At 40.5% G+C, this 25,867-nt stretch overlaps 2 protein-coding genes across 2 annotated transcripts; one reads left to right on the top strand and one right to left on the bottom strand.

Moving 5' to 3' along the window:
• Positions 1-57: 57 nt before the first annotated feature.
• Positions 58-10,041, top strand: MFSD8 (major facilitator superfamily domain containing 8). Its single transcript, XM_083861377.1, has 12 exons — positions 58-165; positions 1,199-1,284; positions 1,931-1,974; positions 2,737-2,977; positions 3,280-3,393; positions 4,001-4,145; positions 4,729-4,787; positions 5,351-5,459; positions 6,481-6,615; positions 6,969-7,072; positions 7,170-7,429; positions 8,163-10,041. The coding sequence occupies exons 1-12, from the start codon at positions 71-73 to the stop codon at positions 8,376-8,378; spliced, it is 1,608 nt and encodes a 535-aa protein (XP_083717503.1). The 5' UTR covers positions 58-70; the 3' UTR covers positions 8,379-10,041.
• A 112-nt stretch (positions 10,042-10,153) lies between these two features.
• PLK4 (polo like kinase 4) lies at positions 10,154-22,529 on the bottom strand. The gene is made up of 16 exons (XM_083861376.1): positions 22,488-22,529; positions 22,001-22,096; positions 21,465-21,560; positions 21,256-21,370; positions 19,406-20,438; positions 17,764-17,864; positions 16,138-16,511; positions 15,417-15,521; positions 14,911-15,013; positions 14,310-14,459; positions 13,858-13,988; positions 13,382-13,473; positions 13,009-13,147; positions 12,071-12,211; positions 11,063-11,169; positions 10,154-10,753 (listed from the first exon to the last, which is right to left on the bottom strand). Exons 1-16 carry the CDS (start codon positions 22,515-22,517, stop codon positions 10,654-10,656), a joined length of 2,913 nt encoding a protein of 970 aa, XP_083717502.1. The 5' UTR covers positions 22,518-22,529; the 3' UTR covers positions 10,154-10,653.
• Between the last annotated feature and the right edge of the window lie 3,338 nt (positions 22,530-25,867).

The raw sequence follows: 25,867 nt of genomic DNA on the forward strand, positions 1-25,867 counted from the left end.
CGCCCCCCAGCGGCGGACGGGCGGCGGCGCGGCTGAGGCGGGCGCGGGCGGGGCCCGGCGCTGCGGGGCCATGGCGGCCGCGGGCTCCGCTCCGGAGGCGCGTCCCGAAGGGCAGGAACCCCTGCTGGGGTCCGCGGCGGATGAGGACGAGGAGGGGGAGAGCAGGTAGGGGGCTGGTTCCGCTGTAGGGCGGCGCCGGGAGGTGGGGCGGCGCCGCGGCCGCCGCCGCGGGTGGTGAGCCGAGGAGCCGGCGGTGGGTGCCGGGTCCTTCCCCGCCCCTCACGGGCAGCCCGAGCCCGGCGGCACTGCCCCAGCCCCGGTCCGGCCCCGGCCGCCGCCCCCAGCGCTCCCGAGCTCGGAGCCCCTGTCTCGGACCGGCCCGGGCCCGGCCGCGGGAAAGGGCCGGGGGCTGCTTCCCTCTCTAGGAAAACACAAACCTCACTGGCTTGGGAAGTTCCTAAAAAACGCCAGACAGGGTTAATGTGGGCAGAAGTGTTCATGTGTGGGCATCTGTTCGTCGTTTGAGGTTTTTTCCCCACTTCTGACAGCAAAACAAGTGTCTTGAACTTAAAATCGCAGATATGCCTAAGTCTAGGTAGGGCTTACATACACAGCGTTTATAAACTACGTTTAGGCATCTATAGGTCTATATAACCTGAGTCTACATCATCTGAATAGAGGTTACTTTGTAACTTAGTTTGTAACTTCTATTTTAATTTTTTTCAGCCCTTGCAATCTACAGCAATGTCTTTTACACACAACTTTTACCCTGTATGTTGTTGTTTTCTCATCATAAGAAGAGACTGGCTGTAGCTTTTAGTCATGTCAAGAGTCGCTCAGGTTTGTGGTTCTATTAAGGTTACAACTGTGAGGAAATGTTCTGGGGGTTTATGGTTTAACACCCACTTTCTAAAGCGTTTTATGATCTGTGATTCTATACAAAGAGTTTTGCAGATTTGAAGACCTCCCTAGATCAAAATCTCTCTGTGTTATTTTGTTTGATTTGTCAATCTGGTATTTTTCCAGCAAAAAATAAATTCTTTGTAGTCTTTGCTGAGCAGAAATCCACTCCTGCTTAACGAGTTACACAATTGTACTGAGAGGTTGGTGAAAACTGTTTTCAATGGCATGTGGGAGCAGCTGGAAGAGGATCTGATGATGGTTTCTTTCTCTCTCTTGCTTTTTGTTGTAAACCCAGGGATGTTGTGGAAACACAGGAGCATTACAGGAGCAGGTGGAGATCCATCTGGATCATGTACCTGACCATGTTTCTCAGTAGTGTGGGTGAGTAAATGCATGTGGAATTCGATGCTACTTGTTTAATTAATATACTTTGGTTTTAAAATGACAGGGCTTTCTAAATTCCAGCTACAGGGCTTCTTTAATGGTGCTGTTCTAACCTCAAAAAAGGTGTGTTGTTTGATTCTTGAGAAGGGAATATATGAATGTAGCAAATCAAACAGAAAGTTACATCTAATGAGATAAGTAATAAAACTGGGTTTACACAAAATGATGTATTACATAAGTAATGACTTTCTGTGGGCCTAGAAATTATTTTGAAGTTGATAGGATACTTCAGTAACTTTCTTTTTTTTTTTTTTTTTTTTTTTAGGAATTAAAATCTCTTTGACAAATGAATACAGATATGTCAGTATATCAAGAGATTCTTTTTACTTTGGGGACCTTGTTGTCTTTCCATTGGGAGGACAACAGAGGAGGATTTTTGTTCAGTGTGTATGCACCTATAAAGTAATCTTTTGAAAATAGTTCCTCCTGTTAGGAGGAACTACCACACCTTTAAAAAGCAGGAAATACACAGGTTTAGGCTAGAATACATTTAGAGAATGAACTTGTAATATAACTGCTTCAGGAAAGAAAATAACTGATAAAAGTGACAAGTAAAATAACTTCAGCTTTTATTGTGTTACAGGTTTCTCAATTGTAATTATGTCTGTGTGGCCGTATCTCCAAAAGGTTTGTAATTTATTTTTTTTAATAATTAAGTACAGAAAACTCCTGCTCAGAAAGAAGGTGATACAAAACCTGGCATTTTGTTTAGGAAGAGAAGAAATAGAAGGGGGTAGAAGTGGCTCTGTCAATGTCACATTGTTGCACACAGATCTTGATATTCCTATCAGAGGATTGCCATTGTTCCTGTATAGTGATTTTAGTTTCTCTGGGGGTTTTTCACCTCTTAGTTGTGATCTTAAAAGCAGCACAAAAGTCTCTAAAACTTCAGTTTAATCTATGCTAGGACTTTAGTGCCCCTGAAACTGTAGAAGGCAGTTTCCAATGGAAGTTTGGAAGAATATAACCTGGCCAGGGAGCCAGAGGTGTCACTGAAAGTGAGGCTGGTGCTGAACTCTTGCAGAAGACAAGAAAATGCATGACCAGCCTTGTAAATCAGGACAGATTCAGGCATGTGCAGAGACAATGGAAGTGACTCCTTGCTGCTGGCATGGAAAATGCCTGCCCTGCTGCTGAGGTTCTGTCTCTAGCCCAGAACACAGCTCCACAAAAACTCCTGGAGTTTGCTGCAAGTGAGGCTTGGAAGCAAAGCAGATTTAATTGGTTTAGTGCATTGCTGGAGAGAGTGAGCCAAGGTTTATTACCCCAGACAAAGCATTACAGTCCAGAGTCCTTGGCGTCCCAGTCCTCATTCCAACAGGGAATGTTACTGATAATATAAAACCCTTCAGTGCTTCACCCACAGAGCTGACTGGTGTGTTCCTGCAGATCGATCCCACGGCGGATGCGAGTTTCCTGGGCTGGATCATAGCTTCATACAGCATTGGCCAGATGGTTGCCTCTCCTCTGTTTGGCTTGTGGTCCAACTACAGGCCCAGGAGAGAACCTCTGGTCGTTTCCACTGCTATTTCAGTGGCTGCTAATTGTCTGTATGCCTACGTCCACCTGCCCCATTCCCACAACAAGTACTACATGCTGACTGCCCGTGCTCTCGTGGGGTTTGGAGCAGGTAAGCACAGCAGGATTCACATTTCTGAACTTTTATTACATTCTGTGTCTAGTGTAAGATGGTTAACATAAGGTTTTAATACCAGATTTACCATTATGTGAATGATAATTTTAAATATTTAACAGAGCAAACAGTTGGCCCGTAATGGTTTATAACAAAATTGTGCTGTTGTGTAAAAATACTGGCTTTTATTGTCTTGCAAAATAAGAAACAACCCTCTAAAATAAATGTCACTCAACAGTTTAACAACATGAACTTGATATTTAGCTGAACACTTGCTTGGTTTGGGGTTTTTTTTGCAGGAAATGTGGCTGTAGTTCGATCGTACATTGCGGGTGCCACTTCTCTGACAGAAAGAACGAGTGCCATGGCCAACACCAGTGCCTGCCAAGCAGTTGGCTTCATACTAGGGCCAGGTAAAGCAAAAGCTTCTTTCCTCACTTCTCTTGTTAGGTTGAAATTGGGCATTGGAAGTAGGAATCCTCAGCAGCTGTATGCAGGGGATTTTAAGGCATAGTTTGTAATCATATGACAATTGAATAAATGGGGTCCACTCATCTATACTTCTGTAAGCCAATATAAATGGAACATTTTTGTCCAACTGCTCTGCACCAATTTAAAATTTAATTTAAATCCTTCCCCCCCTGCATCTTTTCTCTCTAGTTTGCCCTTAGCACGAGGGATAATCCAGTCCCAGGACCAAGGTTTCCCATGTAGGAGCAAGAGGAAAAAAGAGTAAATTGTCTGTCTGCCAAGAAAATTAACTATTGGTACACTCAGAATTCAGTTCTATAAGTGTCATGATGCTGTTTATACTGTTTATTTTATGTAATCAAATATTTTCCTGGCTAGTGAGATCCCACTGGTATCCATTTTGTTTATTTATAGTAATTTTCTCAAAATGTAAAAGATTTGACAGGTATACTACTTAAATTTTACTTGGCAATTAGAACAACTTTTCTTATGTGTTGTAATGTTTTTTAATGGTCCTCGAGATTTTCACAGTTCATTGGTGGTTTTAAGTTTTTCAGACATGTTTTACACTTATTGGAGAAGAAGGAGTAATGTGGAAATTCCTTTCTCTTCAGCTGAACATGTACACAGCACCAGTTTTATTTGGAGCTCTCTTAGGCATTATTAATATCATTCTCATCTTTGCCATATTCAGGTAATTAAGTTAAAAAAATCCCTTATAAATATAAACCCCTTATTTTTGTGAGTGACTTGTAGGATATGCTGCTCAGCAGGAGGAGTAATAAACCTGAAATCTGTAAGTTGTTATTTATTTTTTTCAGTGTTTCTACCTTCTTTAATGCTTGTATTTTTCTGATGCTCATAAATGAATCTTGGTGATGTTATAGTTAGAATGTAAACTGATTAAAAAAGCTAAAGATATTAGACTATTAGGCTTGATACAGTTTTAGTGTTGGTAGTTGCTGTCCATGTTTTTTCTCTAAGGAGAAGTGAGGTTGGCCTGTCTGTTGGGATCTCACTGTCTGTGTCTTTCCTTTAAGAATCTCAGGGGGGATTTTTATTCATTATCCCATTGGTGCAGATGCATATGGATATATGATATTCTCCCACTAGAGTATTTCCTTTCTTGAATAGGTTGGTGTTCACTGCAGCCAGGTGTCAGCTTTGTAAATGATGTTTAATGCAATGTTATAATTTACAATTATTGTAATAGAAACTTGACTCAATAGTAGATCAAATAAATATGTGTATTAATGAAAAATGTTCTCATTTTCTAGGGAGCATCGAGTGGATGACCTGGGACGGCAGTACAAAAGTATCAATTCTGATGGAGAAGGTACCAGTGTTTCCTTGAAAACTTACTCTGATTATATTTTTGAAGTACTCTCTTATTACATAAAAGCATTTAGAAGTATTCTAAAGTCTCATGCATTGGGAAGTTGATGGGGAAAAATCTCTCCCTACCCAGTCCAGAAATTGCTTCATTTGTCATGTTGTGTCCATAGTGCTGTCTGGTAGCAAAGCAGGAGGAAACAAAAAAGTATGGATCCTTCCATATATTCACCCTGAGAATCCTGCTGTTTAATTTTAACCTTGGAAGAGAATGTTTTGGTTTCCATTGTTCAGATATTTCAAGAAGTTTGCTTATTTTGCTGTCACTCAGGACTCACTGGGAAAAATATGTAACTGGTTTGGAAATAATTTTCACTAATTGTCAGCAAAATTGAAATTTCAACAACTCTATTTTGATGTATAAACTTTATACTTTGGCTGTCAAAGTATAACTGCCTATCTCCCCACCAGTTTAGAAGACTAAAGGAATCATTATTGTGTGTAATTTGTGATGGTGTAAGAAACAATTCAGTGTGCAGTTGAGGTAATTCTTTTGTGTTGCTGCAGGAAGTGATGTTCTGGATCAGAACACAGAAGGAAGCATTGACCACGTTGCTGTGGTAGCACTCAACATTCTGTTCTTTGTCATCCTCTTTGTGTTTGCTGTCTTTGAAACGTAAGTTTGTCTATTTGCTCTCAAAATACTCACACATGTAGAGGCTTTTCTGTTCCACTCATCTTCCTAACTTCCTAAGCAGAAGTCCAAAGCCATAGGCAAATCAAGTTGATGTGTACTGATACAGAGGAATGAATTAAAGATCAGTAATAACTAAAGATATGTACAGTTTGTGGTATAGAAAACAGAAGTGTAAAAGCTTTTGCATGGAGGCAAACCCATATCCTCAAGTTTTTAAGTATTAAAAAAAAAAGAAAAGCTTAATTTGAGCTGCCTAAAATCTTCAGAGGAAACATGTTTTCAGTTGAGTATCTTGTTCTCTATTTTTTGTTTTAGTTTTGTGTGATTCCTTAGTATGATTCTTATTATCTCCAAAAGCTTCAGTGCATCTCTTATTTCAGTAATGATTAAAACAATTGTTTGATAGAGTTAATGAGGTTGTATTCTGAAATACATTGTTTTATATGACTGGATTTTTTTTAGCTTAAAGAGGAATGTTGTTTACATCCAAATTTTCTGTGTGTAAGAAAAAAAACGTAAAACATAACATCATTATCTCAGGCTCAAATGTACTTCATTTTTTTTTTTTACTTGGAAAATACTTGGAAGATTTAAGATTTATTCTGCAAGTTTTTTGAGCTTAATGTAGTTAAATTTTGTTTTACAATATGGCTCTGTAATAAGTTGCACTATATTTTAGAAAACTGAGGTTTTAGAGACTGGTTGGTTGCTAAAACTTAAACAGTATCAGAAGTTTATTGTTTTTGTTCTCACAGGGTCTCATTTTTTTTTTTCTGTCTCTATTACCCTGGCTTGGCTTTCACTCAATCATTTTTTAATGAACTATCAAAAATATATTAATTAATTAATAATTATTCAACAAATTATAATTAATAATTAATGCATTAATGCAATAATTAATGCATTAATACTGGCTGGTGTAGTGCACTGGTGCTTGGGATGATACTGATGTATGGAAGAAGCTTTTTATGCTGACTGTATTTTTGTTCTGTCATTTCAGTATAGCCACTCCACTGACAATGGATATGTATTCCTGGACCAGGAAAGAAGCTGTTTTTAATAATGGAATAATCCTTAGTGCCATTGGCATTGAATCAGTTATTGTTTTCATGGTGGTTAAAACACTATCCAAAAAGTAAGTTTTTGGGATTTTGTGACTTATGTTGGATAAATGTGAAAAGCTTTATGGCAAGTCTTTTACTTGGTAATGAGTCTGGGTTTACCATGACAATCAAATACTTCCAGTTTTGGCACAGCTTTGATGTCGTGGTTGTATTTTATTCTATTAACATAACCCTCTTATTTGACTGTCTTTTACCCTTGAATTACAAGAAAAGCTGGGTTTAAGTTACTGTGATTTTGCAACTTTTCTTGTCAGTGATTTGGTCAGATATCATTTCCACAAACCAATGAGCTCTGTCATTAGCAGCTGCCCAAGTTCTATATTAATTAAATGATGCATTTAACTGCAATTTCATTGTTTGGTAGGACTGGTGAGCGTGCCATACTCCATGCAGGCTTACTGATTGTCTTGGTTGGATTCTTTATCTTACTGCCCTGGGGGAAGAAACTACCAAATATCCAGTGGCAAGGTACAGTTCAAGTCTTACTAGACCACTTTTGTAGTGTTCTTTTGAAAGCCTTTTATTGAACTTTCGTTCTTGATGATAGAATAATTTATTTTTCCAGAAATAAAGAACATCACCCTTCCCAGAACAGCCCCCAGTGAAATGCTGGCACCTTTCTGGAGTTATCCAGAGCTGCAGCTGCCATCCAACCACACAGCAGAGCCCGTGGGCTGCCCTGTCACACAGTCCTGGTGCCTCAACACTCCCATGATCTACCTGGCCCAGTACATCAGCTCTGATGTGCTCATAGGGCTGGGCTACCCCGTTTGTAATGTCATGTCCTACACATTATACTCCAAAGTCCTAGGACCAAAGCCTCAGGTGAGCACCATCCCTACATGGTTTTATTTCATTTGCTCTGCAAGACTTGCACTCTCTTTATTAGAATGACAATATTTAACTATTTATTAGTTAAAATTCCTTTTCTCATCAGCCAAATAATAGTGTGTTTTAAGCAGGGCAGAACTTTGCAGGAGCTCCAATCTTTTTTAAAATCCAAGGCAAGTCTGTAGGGGAATTATGAAGCAAGGCTTGTGCTATTTATGCAAATTTTAAAATGTGAAAATTTCATGACTGTTCTGGCAGAGTCCTTTTTGTAAGTACCAATTACAGATGTGGAATACCAATATGGAATAATGTCTCTTACTAAGTTTATTAGATAAAGACTACAAATGCTACTAGACCTCCAGTATGGGCATTTTTTAGTAGTGAAACACTATAGCAAACTTACATTATTGCTTAACAAAAAAAAATTATTCCCCTTTTGCCCATTTTTTTATGTTATATTTTGGTGAAAGAGACTTCATGCTTTGAGCCAGAATGTTAGAAAGCAGAGTACCTATGAGTGGAGCCTTGGAACTAAAACTTGGAGCCTTGGAACTAAAACTTGGAGAGGCTGAGCAGTACTCTTGGAAACGATCAGTGTCTTAATGAGTTAAGGAAGATAAGTGGTTGTTTAAATACTTCTAAATTTTCTAGTTAGGCTAATGGGTTGGAATTACTGGCAAGCTCAATAATGCCTGTATCACTGACATAAGCTTTTGATCTGCTCCAGGGTGTCTACATGGGATGGCTGACTGCCTCTGGAAGTGGAGCACGGATCCTTGGGCCTGTTTTTGTGAGCCAAATCTACACTCACCTGGGGCCACGCTGGGCATTCAGCTTGATCTGTGGAGTAGTTGTAGTCTCCCTCTTACTCTTGGAGATAGTATACAAGAGACTAATTGCATTTTCTGTCAGATATGGGAGGATGCAGGAAGAGAATTGTTAAATACATATTTAAAAAAACCCCACAAACAGTAAAATCAAGCAGAAGTAATACTTAGTTTATTACTGCTTTTGAATGAGGAGTACCTAACCACTGACCTTGTTGGCTCTGACCTGTACTTACACATTGACAGAACACTTAACCTGGTCATACCCCAACACCTGGTTATCCCTGCTGCAGCTGGCTTTTGTGTCCTGCTTTTCTGGCAGCAGAGGAAGGAATGTCACAGGTTAGAGCAATACAATGGCACATCTGAAGTGTGTACAGTTTATATCATGTACATGTGCACTGTGTGAAGGTCACAGGTTATGTCCATCCTTTCCAGAAAGAAGTAAAAGAAATATTATCTTGATTCTGTGAATCAGGATTAGTAACTCTTTTGTAACTATGAGATTAGTTGAGCTGCATTGCACTTTGTATGGAGACACCACTACTTGAGCAAACCTTCTGATGTTGGGTTTGTTGGCTTGTCAGCACTGGTTAACACAGCCCATCTGGTTCTGGAACCTGGTACATCTCCAGGATTCCAAGTGACAGGTGACAGAAGCATAGAGGAAGGTAGGTGCCCTCCACAGAGGTAGTTGATGTGAGATTCTGGTCTTTAGGTTGACCAAGAGCCATTGAAAATCAGTTTCAGCAGCTGTTACTTGAACTCCAGTGACCCATACGTGCAATTTTCCCTCTGCTGTTTTGCTGAATGCCTTTTTGTAGCAAGAAGGATAACCTGCAGCATTGAAATATGCACAGCTTTCCTTAACTACAAGAAAAAAGTCTGAGCACAATAGTTTACGCTTTTGTGCTTGGTGAGCATGAATGCACTGTGCTGAGCATGAATTAAGTGAAAGGTGAATTAAGTGAAAGGAGAAAAATGGCTGCTGGGTGTTCACTATTATGGGCAGACTTCTATTTTTTTTCTGATATTGGGGTACAAGAAAGAGGAATTTGCACTGGTTTAGTGATTCATACTTTATTTTTAAAAGGTGGGACTGTAATTTTCCTTCATAATGGGGCCTAAGCTCATCTGTACGGGTTTGTTCATCTGTTTTAATGCTACTGGGAAAAAAAACTCTGGAGTAACTCCAGTATGAGAGTTGGGACTGCTGTCTAATGTCTCTACTATTTGAATTGAATTAATGTGATTATGTATTCCTATGTACTCAATGGTTCAAACACTAAGAGACTACTGAATTAAAACATGATTTTTTCAGTACTGACTGAAGGGGGTACAGAAGTTTTATTCCTGCTACACAGTCACAAAATGTTGTGAAAAAGGACTTCACTTTTATAAGCTAATTCATAGTAAGTGCTACTCGTATATTGTTCTTGATGTTCCTAGTGCTAAATTCTTTATTTGCAAGCTGACTTCTTTGATTTGGTCATGACAAAGCAACCCAAGTTCTGTCTTTTAAACAGTAGCTGAACAAGGAGAACTGGCTTTAATCAGTTCAGCTGAGCTGTGCTTGCACACAGCCAGCACCAGCTCCTCTGAAACTCTTCATCCTCCCTCCTCCAGCACCATTTTGGATCCCAGTCCATTAAGGATCCTTTCCTGCCTGATAAGGAAGCCATAGAGTATTTAAGTACAGATACAAGCACCATCAGGAGTGTTAGCACAACTTGAAGGCAAATGCTTAGGAGAAAAGCTACTGTTAATGCTACTTCAAGTGCTGTAAGTATTACTCAATGTGTAAAACAAGGTAAAAACAGCCAAAGTTATTAACTTTTCTCCTTTAACCATTACTTGACCATGAAACAAATAAATAGATCCAGACAATTACCACTGCATTTATTTTTTTTTTGTATAACATGCTTGTGCAGGGAAGTTTTAAGCTGCTGCTACAAAAAATAAAAACAGGTATAAAACATATACATATTTACATATATTACTTGTAAGACATAAAAAATATAAGTTATTTACAAATACAAATACTTGAACAGCACAGATGCATTTTCCTTGATTGTTGGCACTGAGTAAGCAGTGGAGTAAGAAAAAATACAGCAGATTCAGATTATTTCCAAAGACTTAATGCAGTCAAGAACTAAGTTCCTCAAAGTTTTGCTTGAGCAAGTTTATCCAGCACTTTAATGAAAAGTATGTTTTGTATGATACTTCACACACAATTCGCTACACATAAAGAGAGTAACCCTCCTCTTCCTAAGTTTTTACTGCATTTTGGAAGAATCTTTGCACAAGCTGAGTAAGATCAGTCACTCTGCTGGGAAGTCAGTGAGTGAGTTTTTTATTAAGCTCTTGTGCCACGACAGACTTTTTTTTAAATCAGTGAGGACCAGCTGGATTGGTGAACATTACAAGAATAGAAGACAGACAGTGCAGCTTCTCTTTGATGTATTCTGGCAACTTATCATCTTCTCCATACCTAGAGTGGCAAAGCAGCACAGAAAAATGGAGACACTTAAATAATTTGTCTTATTTCATGACAATATAGTTATTTCAAAATACTACTTTCCTCAACTTCCCTGTTTTTAATACCATGCATGAATAGTGGCTGTACTCTGGAGACTAAGTAGATGCATTCCCAGCTTGTTTTATTCATTTGTTATCCAGAGTTCAGCTATGGGTGCTTCTCTTTTATTAATAAGCTTACAAAAGCCAGCCAACTGTGAAGTGATGGCAACGCTGAGGTTTAAAATTTACAAACCAAATTCAACAGCAACTGTGAACTCACCTGGTTGTCTGGCCATCTGGAGAAGTGTAAGTGATGGAAGAGACGCCTGCTTGGGCTAGCAGCTGGGATCCATCATTGAACTGAACCCATACTGCTCCACTGGTCAGCTAATGAGACAAGTCATATTGTGGTTTGAGCATATGAAATACAAAATTACAAACTTAGAACTTTTTTAGTAATGGAAAGTGGAAAGTTTTTCAAAATTGCTGAAGGGACTTAGGTATTTTGGTCAGTCTTTTAAAGATTGCATGGCTATGACTTTGGAGGAAGTAGTCTCATGCTGACTTCCTCAGGTTTCAGATTTTAGTTCTTCTTGTCAATGTCCAATAAATAATGAATTACCTTTAGCTTAACCACTCTGAAGAAATTTTATCAAGGGCCAAACACTGAAAAGAGGCCCATTTGTGAGAGTTCACAGCTATAAGTTTAAGTTAAACAACAAAACAAAGTTTATATCTATCAAAAGAATTTTTTCTGTTAGGACAGGAAGCTTACTTTATCTGGATTGCCAAGAACAATGTTTTAAACCTAAAGTTTACCAACAGAAAAGCAGAGGGAAAATTACTTTGCAAAGAAACAGCTTTTCCTGTTGCAGAGGAAGATGCATTTCTCTTGTACAGATCTGGTACATATCTATTAAAAACTTTGTCATGACACTTTTGCATCTGTATTAGTGAACAGAGAAGTTAAACAGTTTCAGTTTTTTACTAGAATCAAATTGAAATGAAAAAGGACACTGAAATAGGCAGTAATAGCCACAGGAAAACTGTGGTTAGTGAGATACTGATACTATTATTTTGGTTTCTTCCACTTATGTAGTTCACCATGGTTTTTATCTAAGATACTTATATAAAAGTGTCTTTCTGCATACAAATTTTAGACATACTGTAGTGCACAACTGAATGATTCCTCACAAATCAAGTTTGAAGTTCACATAATGACTTAAAAATACACATCTCAAATTAGTAGGAAAAAAGAATAGACATGACTCCTTTATGAATTTCTCACCTGAGAAGCCCAACCAACATTTTTCACAAAGACAGATTTGACAAGTTGGGCTGAATTAGGACTGCATTCCGTTTGATGAACAGAGGAGCACATCTGTTCAACAGTGTTAGTCAGAAACGTAGGCTTTTCATAGGACACCACCTGAAACCCAGAGATAAACAGAATTAACAGCCTTGGCATTAGTCCTCCTGATGAGCTGCAGTGGTCAATTGCCACCTGTTCATGTATACAGAAAGATTTACCCTCTCTGCTTCATTTAACAGCATTAAAGTATAAAAACCCCACAGGGACACAGCTTTTTGTTGTCAGTTCACTTCAGCCAGGTGGAAATGGTCAGATTCTGTCCTAAGGACACAAACTACACGATCAAACAGATGCAGATCCAAAAAATGTAGATTGATGGATATTCAACAAGGTTCACAATACAAACTCAGTGTGCCAGGACCCCAGTGTAATTCAGTCAGCTGAGGAAGTTTTATCAGAAACCAAAGCTTGGTGGGCCTTTTAAACAAGACAGATGGAATTGCTCACAAAGCCTTATTGGCTACACATATATTCTCACTTACCCTTGTTTTATAGGCACACTAACACTTGATTATTTCAGAACAACATCAAATGCCAATACTCTTTGGGACACCTTTTGTTATGCAGCCACATAGAGCTCATCAGAGCTCTCAAGACTGTGCTGTCTAACATGAATAAGCGAGTTTCAAATTCTCTTCCCAGGAGGCATTTGTGGTAAAGCTTTGGAGTGTTGATTTTTTAGATGCTCTTAAATCCAGATATCAAAAGTTAGTTGAAGTCAAAGTTATTATTTCCAGTCAGTATGCTCACAAATCGCTAATAAAAGCAAAGCCTATGCCCATTGTAATCCCATTAATTCAAGTAAAACAGCAAAAAGGGAGACTGGTCTCCATGGTACATCCCTGTGTACTTACAGGAGCACAGTCTGGAGTCTGAACTGGAGTAGAACTGGCAGCTTTGTTTCTATCAAATCCCACAACTTCTTTTGAATAGTTTGTCTTGTCCAGCAGTGGAGGTGCTACAGCCTGTGATGATTCAGTATTACCAGGTTTTCTGGAAGAAGAAGAATAATGAGAAAAACTGGGAAAAGGTCTGTCCAAAAGGGATTAAAGAAACAAGTGAGGAATTACAGCTCTTCCTTCATTTTACCATGGACTGTCCAAAGCACCTGATGGCAGGAGTCTTCTGCAGAATTGTTTTTCAGTTCAAATGCATAAGTATTCAATAAATATTCAACAAACACATAAATATTCAAATGCCTCGGTATTTTGAACTGCAAGATATTACCTTCCAACAATTATTGGAAAAAATGGAGCACTTCCACTCCTTTTCTCTTCTTCCAAAACAGCACACTCCAGTGCAAGGCATATACGATGTCCCTGAAATGAGGAGTTCATTAAAGTTTGAAACTAAGACTTGTGTAACTATTTCATACATGTTTAGTGTGGCAAGTGAGCCCACACAAGGAAATTTGAACAGTACTGAATTTTTCAAGTTGTATAAAGGAGCTTCATCTGTAGTGTTTAATCCTTTCACCAGACAGGCAAACCTGCTTTACACACTAGTAAGAATTTCCTCTCAGTCTCAGTCTTGAGAGGGATTGTAACCATTACCTCTACTCTCATATTTGCTCTTCCAAACCACCCTCCCTCCTTAACAGTGTAATGAAAAACATGGAAAGCAACACAGGAAGCACATTTGTGAAAGCTGGATTTTTCAGGAAGCTGCTTTGCACTGGAAAAGGTCTCTGTAAAACCCCTTACCTCATTTGCATGATCCATATAAGCCTGGATTTCCTTCTTCAACCCTGCTTCGCTTTCTCCTTTCAAAGTGAAGGATTTCCCTGACTTTTCAATCACACGAGTTGTGCCAGCTGTCTTATGGATCTTTGCTCCTGCAAGAAGATGTGAACACTTTCAGTGTGAGCTCTGTGAAATAACAGTTAACCATGGCAGGCTTGGAGCAGGGACATGCCTCTTACTAAGCAGGTTAACTAGCAAAGGTAGATGTAAAGAAGAGCTCATGAATAAAACAAAGTATAATTTAAATAACACTTTTGCAACATGTACTTCTAAAGAAGGTATCAGTAAAGAATTAAAGAATCAACTAATCTACAAGTGCTAGAATAACTATTTTCTTCAAATTGGAGTGGTGGTTGTTTAGTGTTGAGCAATATGATTTACTTATTTGCATGACTGCAGAAATGAATACATACCATCATAAAAGCAAATTTCAACATCTGCAGGGGGTGAATTTTCCATCAACATGCACTTGGCGTATCTCGTATAAAACGTCACTTTGGGGGTTTTTGTTCTCACCAACTGCACAAACTTAGCTGCATACTGGTATTTTTTCCAGTACTTTTCTAAAAAAGAAAATTTTAGAAACTTTAGAATTTAGCAGCTTACACACTGTGCACCAGCTTGAAGAGAAATACTTTAAACTATGTATTTGATAGCTGAAGGTTGTGAGTAATATTTAAGTTCCTGAAAGGTATGTTTAAAGAAACAGACTTATTTCCACTAACAGCTCCCAGTATGAATGAGGAAAAGATTACAAGAACTTTAATTTTAGCACACTACAGTGTAAAGGGGAGACTCCTTAAAGCTTCCATATAAAAGGAATCAAAACCTGTGGGTTACACTTCCTTGTGAAGTTTCAAAACATTTTCCAGTTAAACTGTAGTTTGAATCTAATTCTGAAAGGAGTTTTACTTCAGAGTTAACTGAAAAGTAATAGATAAAAGCTATAATGGTGCAAGATTCACTTAAAATGTCACATTAATCATCATAATTCTAAAATAAATTTCAGGTTACCTGGCAAGTTGTCAAAATTATATGTGCAGATGCCTTCAGGAGGAGCAGGAGGTCTGTCATCAAGAAGGAAACCTCTTCCTTCATTTGGATGATAAACTGCAATCTACAAAAAGGGAACAAAAAATTGTGTGTAGTTGCAACTTACTGCAGTACTCTGCACTTTTAACAGGTATGGAAATAACTCACATTTTAATTAATTACTATGATTTACCATGAAAGCTCTATTCCTCTAAGTAATTATTAAACAGCAGCACTTTTTCACCAATCCTTCACCTATTCCAAAAGTGAAGCCCAATTTTTCTCTGAAATAATTGCTTGTTCCCTGTATTTTTATTATTGAGAGACATTTTTATTATTGAGAGAGGCTTTATTATTGAGAGACAAAGTTTACAGCTGTGCATATATAAACAGTGGATTTCAAAAGAAATAATCACTTCAACAGAAAAACAGCTCTGAATGAACACTAAGCATTTTAAAAACAGTGAAGAAATCACAAATGAACTCACCACATTTCCATCACAAGATATTCTGAGAACTTCTTTCACAAGTTCCTGTGAGCGGTGTTCTTTCAGAAACTCCATACACACTTCTCCAGTATCTAGAATGCTCACCTAAATTATATTAATCAAGAAGACCTTTACTTTCTGCAAAAGGTAAGATACCACCTTTTTTTTTTCCCCACAAATGCTTTAATAAATGCTTTTCTTTTTCCTTAACTGCACTTCAAACTGATAAATGCTTTTTACAGTAACTTTTGTTATTAGTGCTATTGTTTTTTAAAAAATAGCACTTTAAGATGACTAAAGGGTATCAGCCTGGTAGGTGAGGGTGAGGCTTCTTGAGTGACAAATGAAACACAGACAGGTCTGCTCTATTATTGTTATTGTGCTTCAATTTATTATTAACTTAAAGCATAATAATAATAATAGAGCAGACCTGTTTGTGTTTGATTTAGTCCTAAATTATTGTTATGTTATGTTTAGTAATTATTGTGTAGTTCAAGTTATTGTACATGTTTTTAAGTTCTATTATATTATTATTGTGCTTTAAGCATTCTCTGTATAAAAACTAAGATGCACCTTATTAATATGATTTTAAATTAAATCATTCTAGATTAAGTTTCCTAAAAACATCCATTTCTATTTTATTTCATTTAAATGATGTTTAAGAGACAGTCACACTACATCAAGCACTTCACCTGCCCCCATTTTTAGAGCTGATACTTACCACTGCATTTTTGGTTTTCTGCCTGATGGGTTTCAGCCTGTGAGCAGTGAGAGGTGACACAACACTTCGCAGTGTGGGTCTCTGCTGTGCTGATGGTTCTTGGCCCCAAGGCTGGTTTTGTTCTGGGGTTGACCAAAGGCCACACACAGGAGATGGTGGCATGTTCTCGTTTTTGCACAGAACCCCAGGAATGCATTTCTTTGGGTTCCTCTGGTTTAAAGAATGTGGACAGTCCCCAGAGGCATCATGATTCCTTATATCTTTTAGGGTGTTCCATGCATTTCTTGGTGCATCCTGCTGCACGTCCAGGTGGTACCGAAAACCTCCACATGCATTACTCTTGCCAGTCAGGTCTGCAGGTGGTCTCAGAGGAACTGAAAGCATCACGAAAGGGACATTGAAGATTCAAAGAGTCATAGCCAGAAGGAAAAAAAATCTAGTACAGCTTTAAAAGCTTTTAAAGGGATTGCCTTAGAAGGCTTATTTAAGGGAAGAACGGGATTTCTTTATTCTTCAGTCCAAATCATCAGGCCCCTTAGTACCACCAATATCAGTGCTACCTAAATTCCAATTCTACTTAAAATAAGCTGTTCCTGTATTTCAGTTAGAATGGGCTTCAGTTTTAATACATCAAATAATTTTTAAGAATAATTTATAAACAAAAAACTAAGACTTAAAATAGATTATATAATGATTACAATCAAATAGATTATTAATTATTCTTACACAAGAATTAGTTTAATCTATTGAAAAATAGCTTATTTACCAGATAACCACTAGCAGTAACTAGTATTCAGATAACCACTAGTTTATCTAACTAGTGTTTTACCATCTACCAGAGATTTTAGCACTCAAAATGTAAAATGCATACTCCAAATCCCTTGTTTTATTTCTTAAATCCTTGTATTTATGTCTTTTAAACAGCTGTTTTTATATTTAACCTTCCTATAACTCCTTCCCTAGTTTTGATATTTAAGCCCTTGATCAACTTTCACCTCACCCACATCACTATTGTGCTCCTTCTGCTGTGTGGCTGAACAGTTGAGAAGGGATCAAAAATTAAACAGGATTATTCAGACCATATGTTCTCTGATTCCAATTCCCTGTAGACAGGAAGGGAAGGAGTCCAGTAATACCAACCCCCCAAAAAAGGCCAAAATGGATTTATGGTTTATTCTTATGATTAAATTACATTATTTGCAAATGATGTAATATGATGCGCAACAAAGAACACCTCCTTCCCTTCTGTGTCTTTGTCCTTTCCTCCACCCATCCTTCTGCAGCCTTATTATCTTTCTCATTCATTGAGGTCTCATCTCCTCTTATTGAGTTGTATTTGTACAAAGAAGTTAACAGGGCTTTCAAGTCACCTGCTAATATTCTGCCATATATTTACACTGAGACATTTACACAACCGAGTAGTTATGTCAAGGTCTAAAATTCTGGTTTCCTCTTTGGTTTTGGTTTTTTTAAAATATGATAATAGTAGAAAATAAGGAGCTTGTTTTAGGAAACTATGTATTCAAATTCAATGTACAAAGAAATTTAAACAAATAGCAAATCCCACTGAAACTATTACAAGTCACTAACTTTAGTGCAGAAATACAAAAGTGATGAGTAACACACCATTTGTCTGCATGCTTCCAAGCCACTGCTGCATCGTCTCAGCCTGGGACTTCTGCTCTAACAAACCAACCCGAGGCTTCACTGGGCACAGGTAATTTGAGCTACAAAATAAAAGTGACACACATAATCAAAATTGCAGTAAAGACACTTGCACAACGAAAGTTATAATGCTACAGCTGCAGAAACCACAACATCTAATACATTTAGGAAATGCAGGTGGCATTGTGTAGCTCTAGGCAGCATAGAACATGCTTCTTTCTCATGGGGTAAAGAAGAGGAAAATAAAATAGTTTCCAAATGGAATGAAGAGTTATGATAATGCTGCCAGCAGTAGCTGTTCTGACATCTGGCTCTTAATTCACAGCCTTGGAGACGTCCCAGTGATGACATGACAGCCTTGACCACCCGTGTATCTCACTCAGCGTAACAAACATGCATCTGGAAGATCCAATCCTACCACCCAAAATAATTTAAATTTATATAAAACACAGTCAATCCCCAAAATAATAAAGCTTTTTTACCAACTTTTTAGATGATGATATATACGTAACCACAGGTGAACTCAAGATATAATCCATGTGTTGAAGGATAAAGAATACACACACAAAACCAGTTACTGCAGAGTCACTGATCTCTTGTAAACTCACACTAAGCTCCTGTGAGGTTTTTTATCTCACAGGATATAGCCTGAACCTGTCTGCACTTTCTTGTAGAGATGATGATTGCTTCACCATTGACAAGGGCTCACTTATCATCAAAACCACCCCAAAACCACAGAATTTAAACCATCTAATTCAAGTCTTAAGACCTTGCATTTAAGATTGCTGTGCAAGTTAACTACAGGTGTAAGAGGCTTTCCTAGAATCAACAATGTAAAAAAAGTTGTAACCATTAAGTTAATCCCCACCCTCACATTAATATTCTCTCATGTTTACCCTCAGCATGGCTTTATGAAGGGGGAACAAGGGTAAGCATTACAGTAACATTTGCATAAATTTTTGATTCATCAAACATTTCTCAAACTAGAAACAACGCACATGGCCACTGAACTTTGCTTATGTCAAACACTTGAGAACAGTCAAGAAAAACGTCTTACTGCATTTACTTGTTTTACAGGGAAAAGTGCTTGTTTGTCTTTTCCTTGAACTGACTTGCAAAGAGAAAATATAGGAAATTATGCCAGTTCTTAACATGGAGAGAAATGCAGGAACTAAGACATGGAAGTCCTGATACTAAAACAGAAGACAATTCTTTTGATATTCTGCTCATGGAAAGCCTATAGAAAGAAGCACAGATTTTCACAAAGAAGCTATAAATAAGTACAGAGCTCAATTTCAGATAGTTATCTATGATTGACACTTTCCTTCTTGGTAGACCACCTTTATAATTTATTGCCTAATCTTTACTACATTTTTGTTTTATCCTCTCTAATTGTAAGAAAAATCTCAAGAGATTAGCAAGTAAAAATGCTGATAATTGCACTTTGAATGCCTTCTTCCCTCATCTGTCTCTTCTACAAAGAACAACTAACAAGGCTCTCTACTACAATTACTGTGGGGAAAGAAAGAATCAACTTGCTGCAAGTGGAAAGAAGACAATAACGAAGCTCTAAATTTCATGAGAATAAAAAACTGATTCTTACTGTGGTTGATCTTTCACAGGTGGAGATATCTGCTCTTCAAAAGAACCAGAAGTACTAGAAGTCTTCTCCTTAAATATGTCTCCTATATCAGCATAGCTGTTGGCAGGTGAAAAGTATTCTGTGTTTTCCCTTGTTCCTATTTTAGGCTTGGAAAGCACTTCCAAGGAGTGACACCGATCCATGATGTTGGACATGCCTTGGCTCTGGCTGTGGGATGTGCCAGACCTGTCAGAGGAGTGGGCTCTTCGGAGGTAGCGGGAATGTGGCCTCTCCTCTCCAGCCTGAGCCGTTCTTCCCCTGCCACTCAGGCCAATTTCCTTCCCCTGAATTCCCCACTGCTGGAAAGAACCGCTCCCGTCTGCCGAGGAATGATTACTGGAATTCTTGTTTGTAGGGAAAAAAGTAATTTTATTTGGGAGCGGCTGGCCAACCAACAGCTTCTTCTTTTCCTTCAAGCAGCCACTGGTGCTGATGCTGGATGAGCCCGTGAAGGTCGTAGAGATGGTGGCATTCCCGCTGTCCATGGAATCCTCTGAGGTTCCCACATCTCTGCTCCGTGCAGAGCCAGCCCTGGACATAAAAGGATGATCCAAGACGGAGGAGAGGCTGAGGCGATCAGCTGGGTTTTTGCGCAGCAGCCTGTGGATGAGGTCCTGCGCCTCCCTGGACAGGAAGGCCGGCATCTCATAATCTGCCAGCACCACTTTGTTGAGCGTGTTCCTCACCGTGTCCGTGTCGAAGGGCGGCTTCCCTATGAGCAGGGTGTAGAACATGCAGCCCAGAGACCACACGTCCGACTCCAGCCCGTGCGGGCTGCGGGTGGCGATCTCCGGGGAGATGTAGTTGGGAGTCCCGCACATGGTGTAGTGCTTCTCGTGCGGCATCTTCAGCTGGGTCGCCAGCCCAAAGTCAGCAATCTTCACGTTCATGTTGCTGGTCAGTAAGATGTTGGACAGGGTGAGGTCCCGGTGCAGTATTCCGTGGGAGTGGAGGTACAGCATGCCCGTGATGATCTGGTGCAAGAAGTGTCGCGCTGTCCAAACAGAACCAGAGGTTGATTTGAAATCACAGCTCTGAAAATAACTCAGCTTTAAGATTCCTATTCATCTTGCTTCTATTTTTTTCTTATTTTCAATGCAAAGAATATTACAAGGCTGTTTAGATGTCAGACTAGTGAAATTGGAACTTTCTGCTTTCTACTTTAAGCAAAATGGCACGGCTTTGTTCTAAGTTCATGAAAACTTATGGAATGCAGGAAACAGGACCGGGCCAATATTTTCAATTGGCCCAAACTTTCTAAACTTAAGGTTCTTGGTAAGTCGCTCATCACTTTCGGAAACAGATAAAATTTAAGGTGATGACACCTGTATAGCAGTACCCCATTAATCCAGTCCTGTGGCCTGGGTCCCAAAAAATCCCTATCTATAGCAGTACCATGAAATTAAATTAGAAACCAATAGAGAAGCAGGTAAGCTGGAAGAACTGAGCAAGAGGTGAGCCCTGGAAGCAGTAAAGGCAGTAGCTGCCAGTTTTCTTGCTCTTGTTCTTTTCTCTTCCCAGTCTTGACCCATTCTTAAAACACAATTCTAATTACAAAGGTAAGCTCTACCTTCTATCTGTCTCTGCCTTCTAAGATCCCCATCTTTTTATACTCCAAATAACACAAATAGAAACAAATATAGAAATGCAAGTGAATATATGCACAATAATAATGAATCTCTAGATTACCACTTACACAAGATTTTAAGGTATAGAACCTGTGATGGCAGCTTTAAATACTCTTCCTCTAGGATTAAATATTTATTGATATACATTAATGCAGAGGGCTCCACAGACCAAGAAAATCTCACCTTCATCTTCTGAAAAGGGTTTCTTTCTGTTCTTTATATATCTGCTCATTTCACCATTGTGGCATATCTCAAGTATCAGGTATACATAGTTGCTATCTTCAAAATAGTTATAAAGCTGGAACATAAAACAAGGAAAAAATTAAATTTTGTAGACTGTGCAGCAAGTATATGTTACAGCCCTCTCTAGAAACCCCATGGTTCTTACTTACCTCAAGGATAGATGGATGCTTTAGCTGACAATGTATTTTCACCTCATTCTGAACCCTCTGTACCATTCCAACTTTGTGCATGGCTTTTTTGTCTATCTGTAAGTGGATCACAGCATAACTCAGATGGTCAGTGCATATTTGGCTGGCAATTTTTAAGTATAAGCAAGCTTTCACATAGCTTAACTTAATATACTATTTTAATGAACAGGCATAATAGATAATTGGAAGGACACAACTGAAAGCAGTCAAGTGTTAACATTATCAATATTAACATTTATTAAATTTTTTCTGAAATACTTTAGCAGAGAAACTTCAATCTGATTTTTGCTATGCAGATAGGCTAAATATAGTCAACACTAAAAAGCATTTCTATTAATTAGCAAGTCTGTTTGGTTGTGGTGCATCTTTCAGGATCGAACCGCAATTTCAATGCCCGTTATATACAAACATTCAACTCCAACATCAGTGCCCAACTGCATAACCCCGACCTGTTGCAACTTTGCATTCGGTCTCTAGGGAGACGGATACTTCCTTACCATTTTGATGGCCACTTCCAGGCCGGTTTTCAGGGATACTGCTCTGTAGACCCCCGCGAAGGAGCCCTTCCCCAGGAGGTTCCCCACCTTGAAATCCTGCAAGGCGAACAAACCGGCCTCGTTAGCCCGGGGCTTTGTCAGTCTGGCTCTCCCGATGCGGCCCCTCCCGCACAGCCCCGAGAGATGCGGGCGAACCCCGAGGCGGCCCGGGGTACCTGTGGGGAGCTCTCCAGGGCCCCGCGGCGGGGCCCGCACAGCCACCCCCGCTGCATCCTCCGCTCCTGCCGGCACCGCGCTGCCGCTGCCCCGGGGCCGCCTTCCCGCCGCCGCTCCCGCCGCGGCACACACCGCCCCCAGCTGCCATGGCAGCGGCCCCGCACACACGTGGGGCCGGGGCGAAGGCGCGGGAGGAACCGCGCTCCCACCAACCCCCGCCGGGAGCGGGAGCGGGACCAGCCCGCGCCCGGCCCCGCCGCGGCCCGCCCACCTCTATCCTCTCGCCGATGCAGGTCGCCATGGCGCCGGCCGCTCTCCCTCGGGTCCCGCTACCGGTCGTGCCGAGGGCCTGGGCCGCGGTTGCCCATCAGGGCGCCCCGGGCCGCCCGCCCCGGCGCAGCGCCGCTCGCTCCCGGGCCCGGGGGCGGCCGCTCGGCGCCCCCCCCGCCGACATTTTGAAAAGTCGCGCCGTTACCCCCCGGGCCCCGCCCCCGCCGCGGGACGAGGCTGCGTCTGACGCAATCGCGCTACGCCGTGGCGCGCGCGCGCGCGGCCCTGGCGGCCGGGCCCGGGGGGGGGCGTGGCGCTGGCCGGGCAGCCGTTACCGCGCCTGCGCTCTGAGGGGCGCGCGGGATGGGAGGAGTGCGCGCGCGTGTCGCCTTAGCCCGCGGTGTCCCGGGTGAGGGAGCCCTGCAATATTCATTGAGGGGTTTGTCCTGGAGATCGTCCGGTCCCAAACACCGCTGCCGGGGGCAGCCACACATCGCCTAGATCAATGGGGCCTTGCCCCACCTGGCTTTGAATACTGCTCGTAATGGGGCCTTCACAACCTCCCAGGGCAGCCTGTTCCGGTGTCTCACCGCTCTCCCAGTAAAAAAATTCTTCCTAATATCGAACCTGTATTTCCCTCCTTTCAATGTGTATCCAGTACTTCTTGTCCCATCACTGCCGTTCCCGATGAAGAGTCCCTCTCCCCGTTCCTTATCGGCTCCCTTCAGAAGGTTACTCTGAGTTCTCCATTCGGTCTTCTCTGGGCTGAGCAATCCCGGCTTTCTCAGAATATCCTCATAGGGCAGGTGCTTCACTCCTCATCAGCCTTGTGGCCCTCCTCAGACAGTTCTGTGTCCTAATGTCGGGGACACCAGAACTGTGAGCAGCACTCCAGTCTCACCAGGGCAGAGGGAAATAATTCCCTCCTTTTCCCTGCTGGCCATGGTCCTTTGGATGCAGCCCAGGATTTCCTTGGCTTTCTGGGCCGTGAGGGCTCACTGCCAGCTCATGCTGAGTTTTTTATCAATCATCACCCCCAAGGCTTTCTCTGCAGGGCCGCTCTCCATCACTTCTCTGCCCAGCCTGGGATTGCCACCAGCCAGGTGTAGGGCCTGGCACTTGGCTTTGTTGGACTTTGTGAGGTTTGCTCAGCCCACTCTCAGGCCTGCCAAGGTCCCCCAGGATCCATCACCTCACTCCAGTGTGTCACTGCTCCACACAGCTCGGAGCTGCCAGCAAATCTGCAGAGGGTGCACTTGACCCCATTGTCTGTGTCACTGACCAAGGTGTTGAACAGTACTGACCCCAGTACTGATCCAAGGGACACTGCTTTTAGCTGTAACTCATAGTTTTTTATGAACAAATTCCTCTTGAGTCTTTAACCTTTTTCAAAGGTACTGGAAGTCCCACTTCTGTCAGTGTGTTCCAGTCTAATAGGAGGAGTTCCAGATAGGAATTGTGCTGGTTTTGTAGTGATTGTTGTGTTGTAATTATTGTTTGAATACAGCACAGCTTTTTTTTTGAATTGTCTTCTCTGCCAAGGAGGTGTCAGGCAAAACTGAGAGGCCATTGCAGCTGCCTTAATCCTTTTGTGGACTTAATTTCCAAGTACCTTGTTTAATTTTCTGAAAATGCCGTTTCCAACTATTTTTTCTGCTGAAATAGTTTCTGAACTGCAAGTTTACAGAAAAACACAAGAGAAGATAATCAGGAATGAACCTCATTCCATCACCCATGCTTAGCACGCTCTTCTCGACACAAATATTCCTTTAATCTGAGGTGCAAACACTTTATTGGGCAGACCTCTGAGTGATGTGCCTGCATGTGACTTTAAAAGTATTTATTGACTCTTTTGTAGTGTGTTTTATCTAAAATACAAAACCCTGGAGCCATGTGTGGGGATTCTCACATGTCCCTCAGCTCCTTCATTTAACTTTTGTTTATTTTGTCACAGTAGCAATTAGACCTGGTCCACAGCGCTTCGTGGCTGATGTGAAACAAAGCAACAGAGTTGAAACAAATTTATTTTTATGGGATAGACGCTTTCTATCCTGTCTATTTATGGGATAGACCTGGCTGGATGCCAGGTGTCATTGATGAATTTCCTTACTGTAGAAAAGATGAATTTAAAAAGTGAGGGAACATCTTCAAGCTCCATTTACCTCATGGCTGTAAACTCGAGCAGTTCCCCCACAACCTGCCAACTTCCACTGTTGAAATAAAATACAGAGGTGGCTTGTAATCGAGCTGCACTTTCTCCTTCGTGCACTCCTTAATGGGTGTAAAATGGATTGTGGATAAATGTGTCAGTCCCTGAAAATCCTTACAGCTAAACCAGGAGCTGTGTCAGTGATTAAACAGACCCGGTTTGTGCAGCTGTGGAACATTAACAGTCATCACTAGCTTCAGTACCTCGGGTGGAAGATTAGTAAAAAGGAGAGTTTTAATTTAATTTCAAGGCTAGATGATTTACCTGAAGAGTGATGAAGCTGCACCTCCACTGCTTGTCCAGCCTGCAACTTGCGGTGAAATGATGCTTTCCTCTGTTAAAAAGGACCTCGAATCCCTCTTCTGTTGTTGGGCTGCGTTTATGACTGCAGGGGTCAGCATCTGCTGCGAGCAGAGCCTGAGACACAAACCAAAGATGTAACAAATCCTTTGCTGACTCTTTTTATCGGAGAGCACAGACCCCTTATCTTATTCTCAAGGCTTAAGCATTGAAAGAAATGCTAGCATAAGGTCTTCTTTAAAGAGTTTTTAGATAGTAATATCTAAAAATCCCTTAAAACAGGGCATGCAGACCTTCCGTCAGCTTTATTTCATGACCAAAATGTGAAGGTTTAGGACATACTTCATCAAGTGAAGAAGTCCACCTTTTAATCAAAATAAGTTGCTGGTATTAAATTAACACTTAGTGGGTGATGCTGTTCTTTTAGTAGAAATACTTTTCCTGGTACTTTGGAAGATCACATTTTACTTTTTCAGTCCTGTTATACTGGCAGTTTGTAATAGTTTTCATGACAATTGCATTCAAATCCTTCCTTTGTTACCATTTTTCAAGTTTAGAAGCATCTTATCATAACATAATTTTTTTTTTATTAATCCACACAGGCATGACCCTTCAATGTGTATCACTGGATTTTATTTCAGCTCTGTTACTGAAATTCTGAGAGTCATCTGATTCATCCTCTAGGATACCCAGCCCTCTGGTTTTATGATGCCCCCTAATTCTGTGCTGTCAATAAAGCCTGTTCTGGCAGCCCTCATGTTTTTATAACAGGGACATCAATGGTAATCTACGTTTTCAACATTTTGCACCTTTGATAAAAAACAAATCTAAGCTTTCTCCACATTTCTATTCCAAAATTTTCATATCAAAGA

The sequence above is a fragment of the Zosterops lateralis genome, assembly GCF_965231275.1.
Source record: "Zosterops lateralis genome assembly, chromosome: 5".
NCBI classification, from domain to species: domain Eukaryota; kingdom Metazoa; phylum Chordata; class Aves; order Passeriformes; family Zosteropidae; genus Zosterops; species Zosterops lateralis.

What these genes read in the sequence shown, in the direction of transcription:
- MFSD8 (XM_083861377.1), top strand. Translation starts at nt 71, where the DNA reads ATGGCGGCCGCGGGCTCCGCTCCGGAGGCGCGTCCCGAAGGGCAGGAA. An exon ending in TATCAATTCTGATGGAGAAG is followed by an intron (nt 4,788 to 5,350) that starts GTACCAGTGTTT and finishes GTGTTGCTGCAG; the next exon opens with GAAGTGATGTTCTGGATCAG. An exon ending in ACCAAATATCCAGTGGCAAG is followed by an intron (nt 7,073 to 7,169) that starts GTACAGTTCAAG and finishes TTATTTTTCCAG; the next exon opens with AAATAAAGAACATCACCCTT.
- PLK4 (XM_083861376.1), bottom strand. Translation starts at nt 22,517, where the DNA reads ATGGCGACCTGCATCGGCGAGAGGATAGAG. An exon ending in GCATCGGCGAGAGGATAGAG is followed by an intron (nt 22,097 to 22,487) that starts GTGGGCGGGCCG and finishes TTCGCCTTGCAG; the next exon opens with GATTTCAAGGTGGGGAACCT. An exon ending in TGAAATTTGCTTTTATGATG is followed by an intron (nt 13,989 to 14,309) that starts GTATGTATTCAT and finishes ATCTTCTTGCAG; the next exon opens with GAGCAAAGATCCATAAGACA.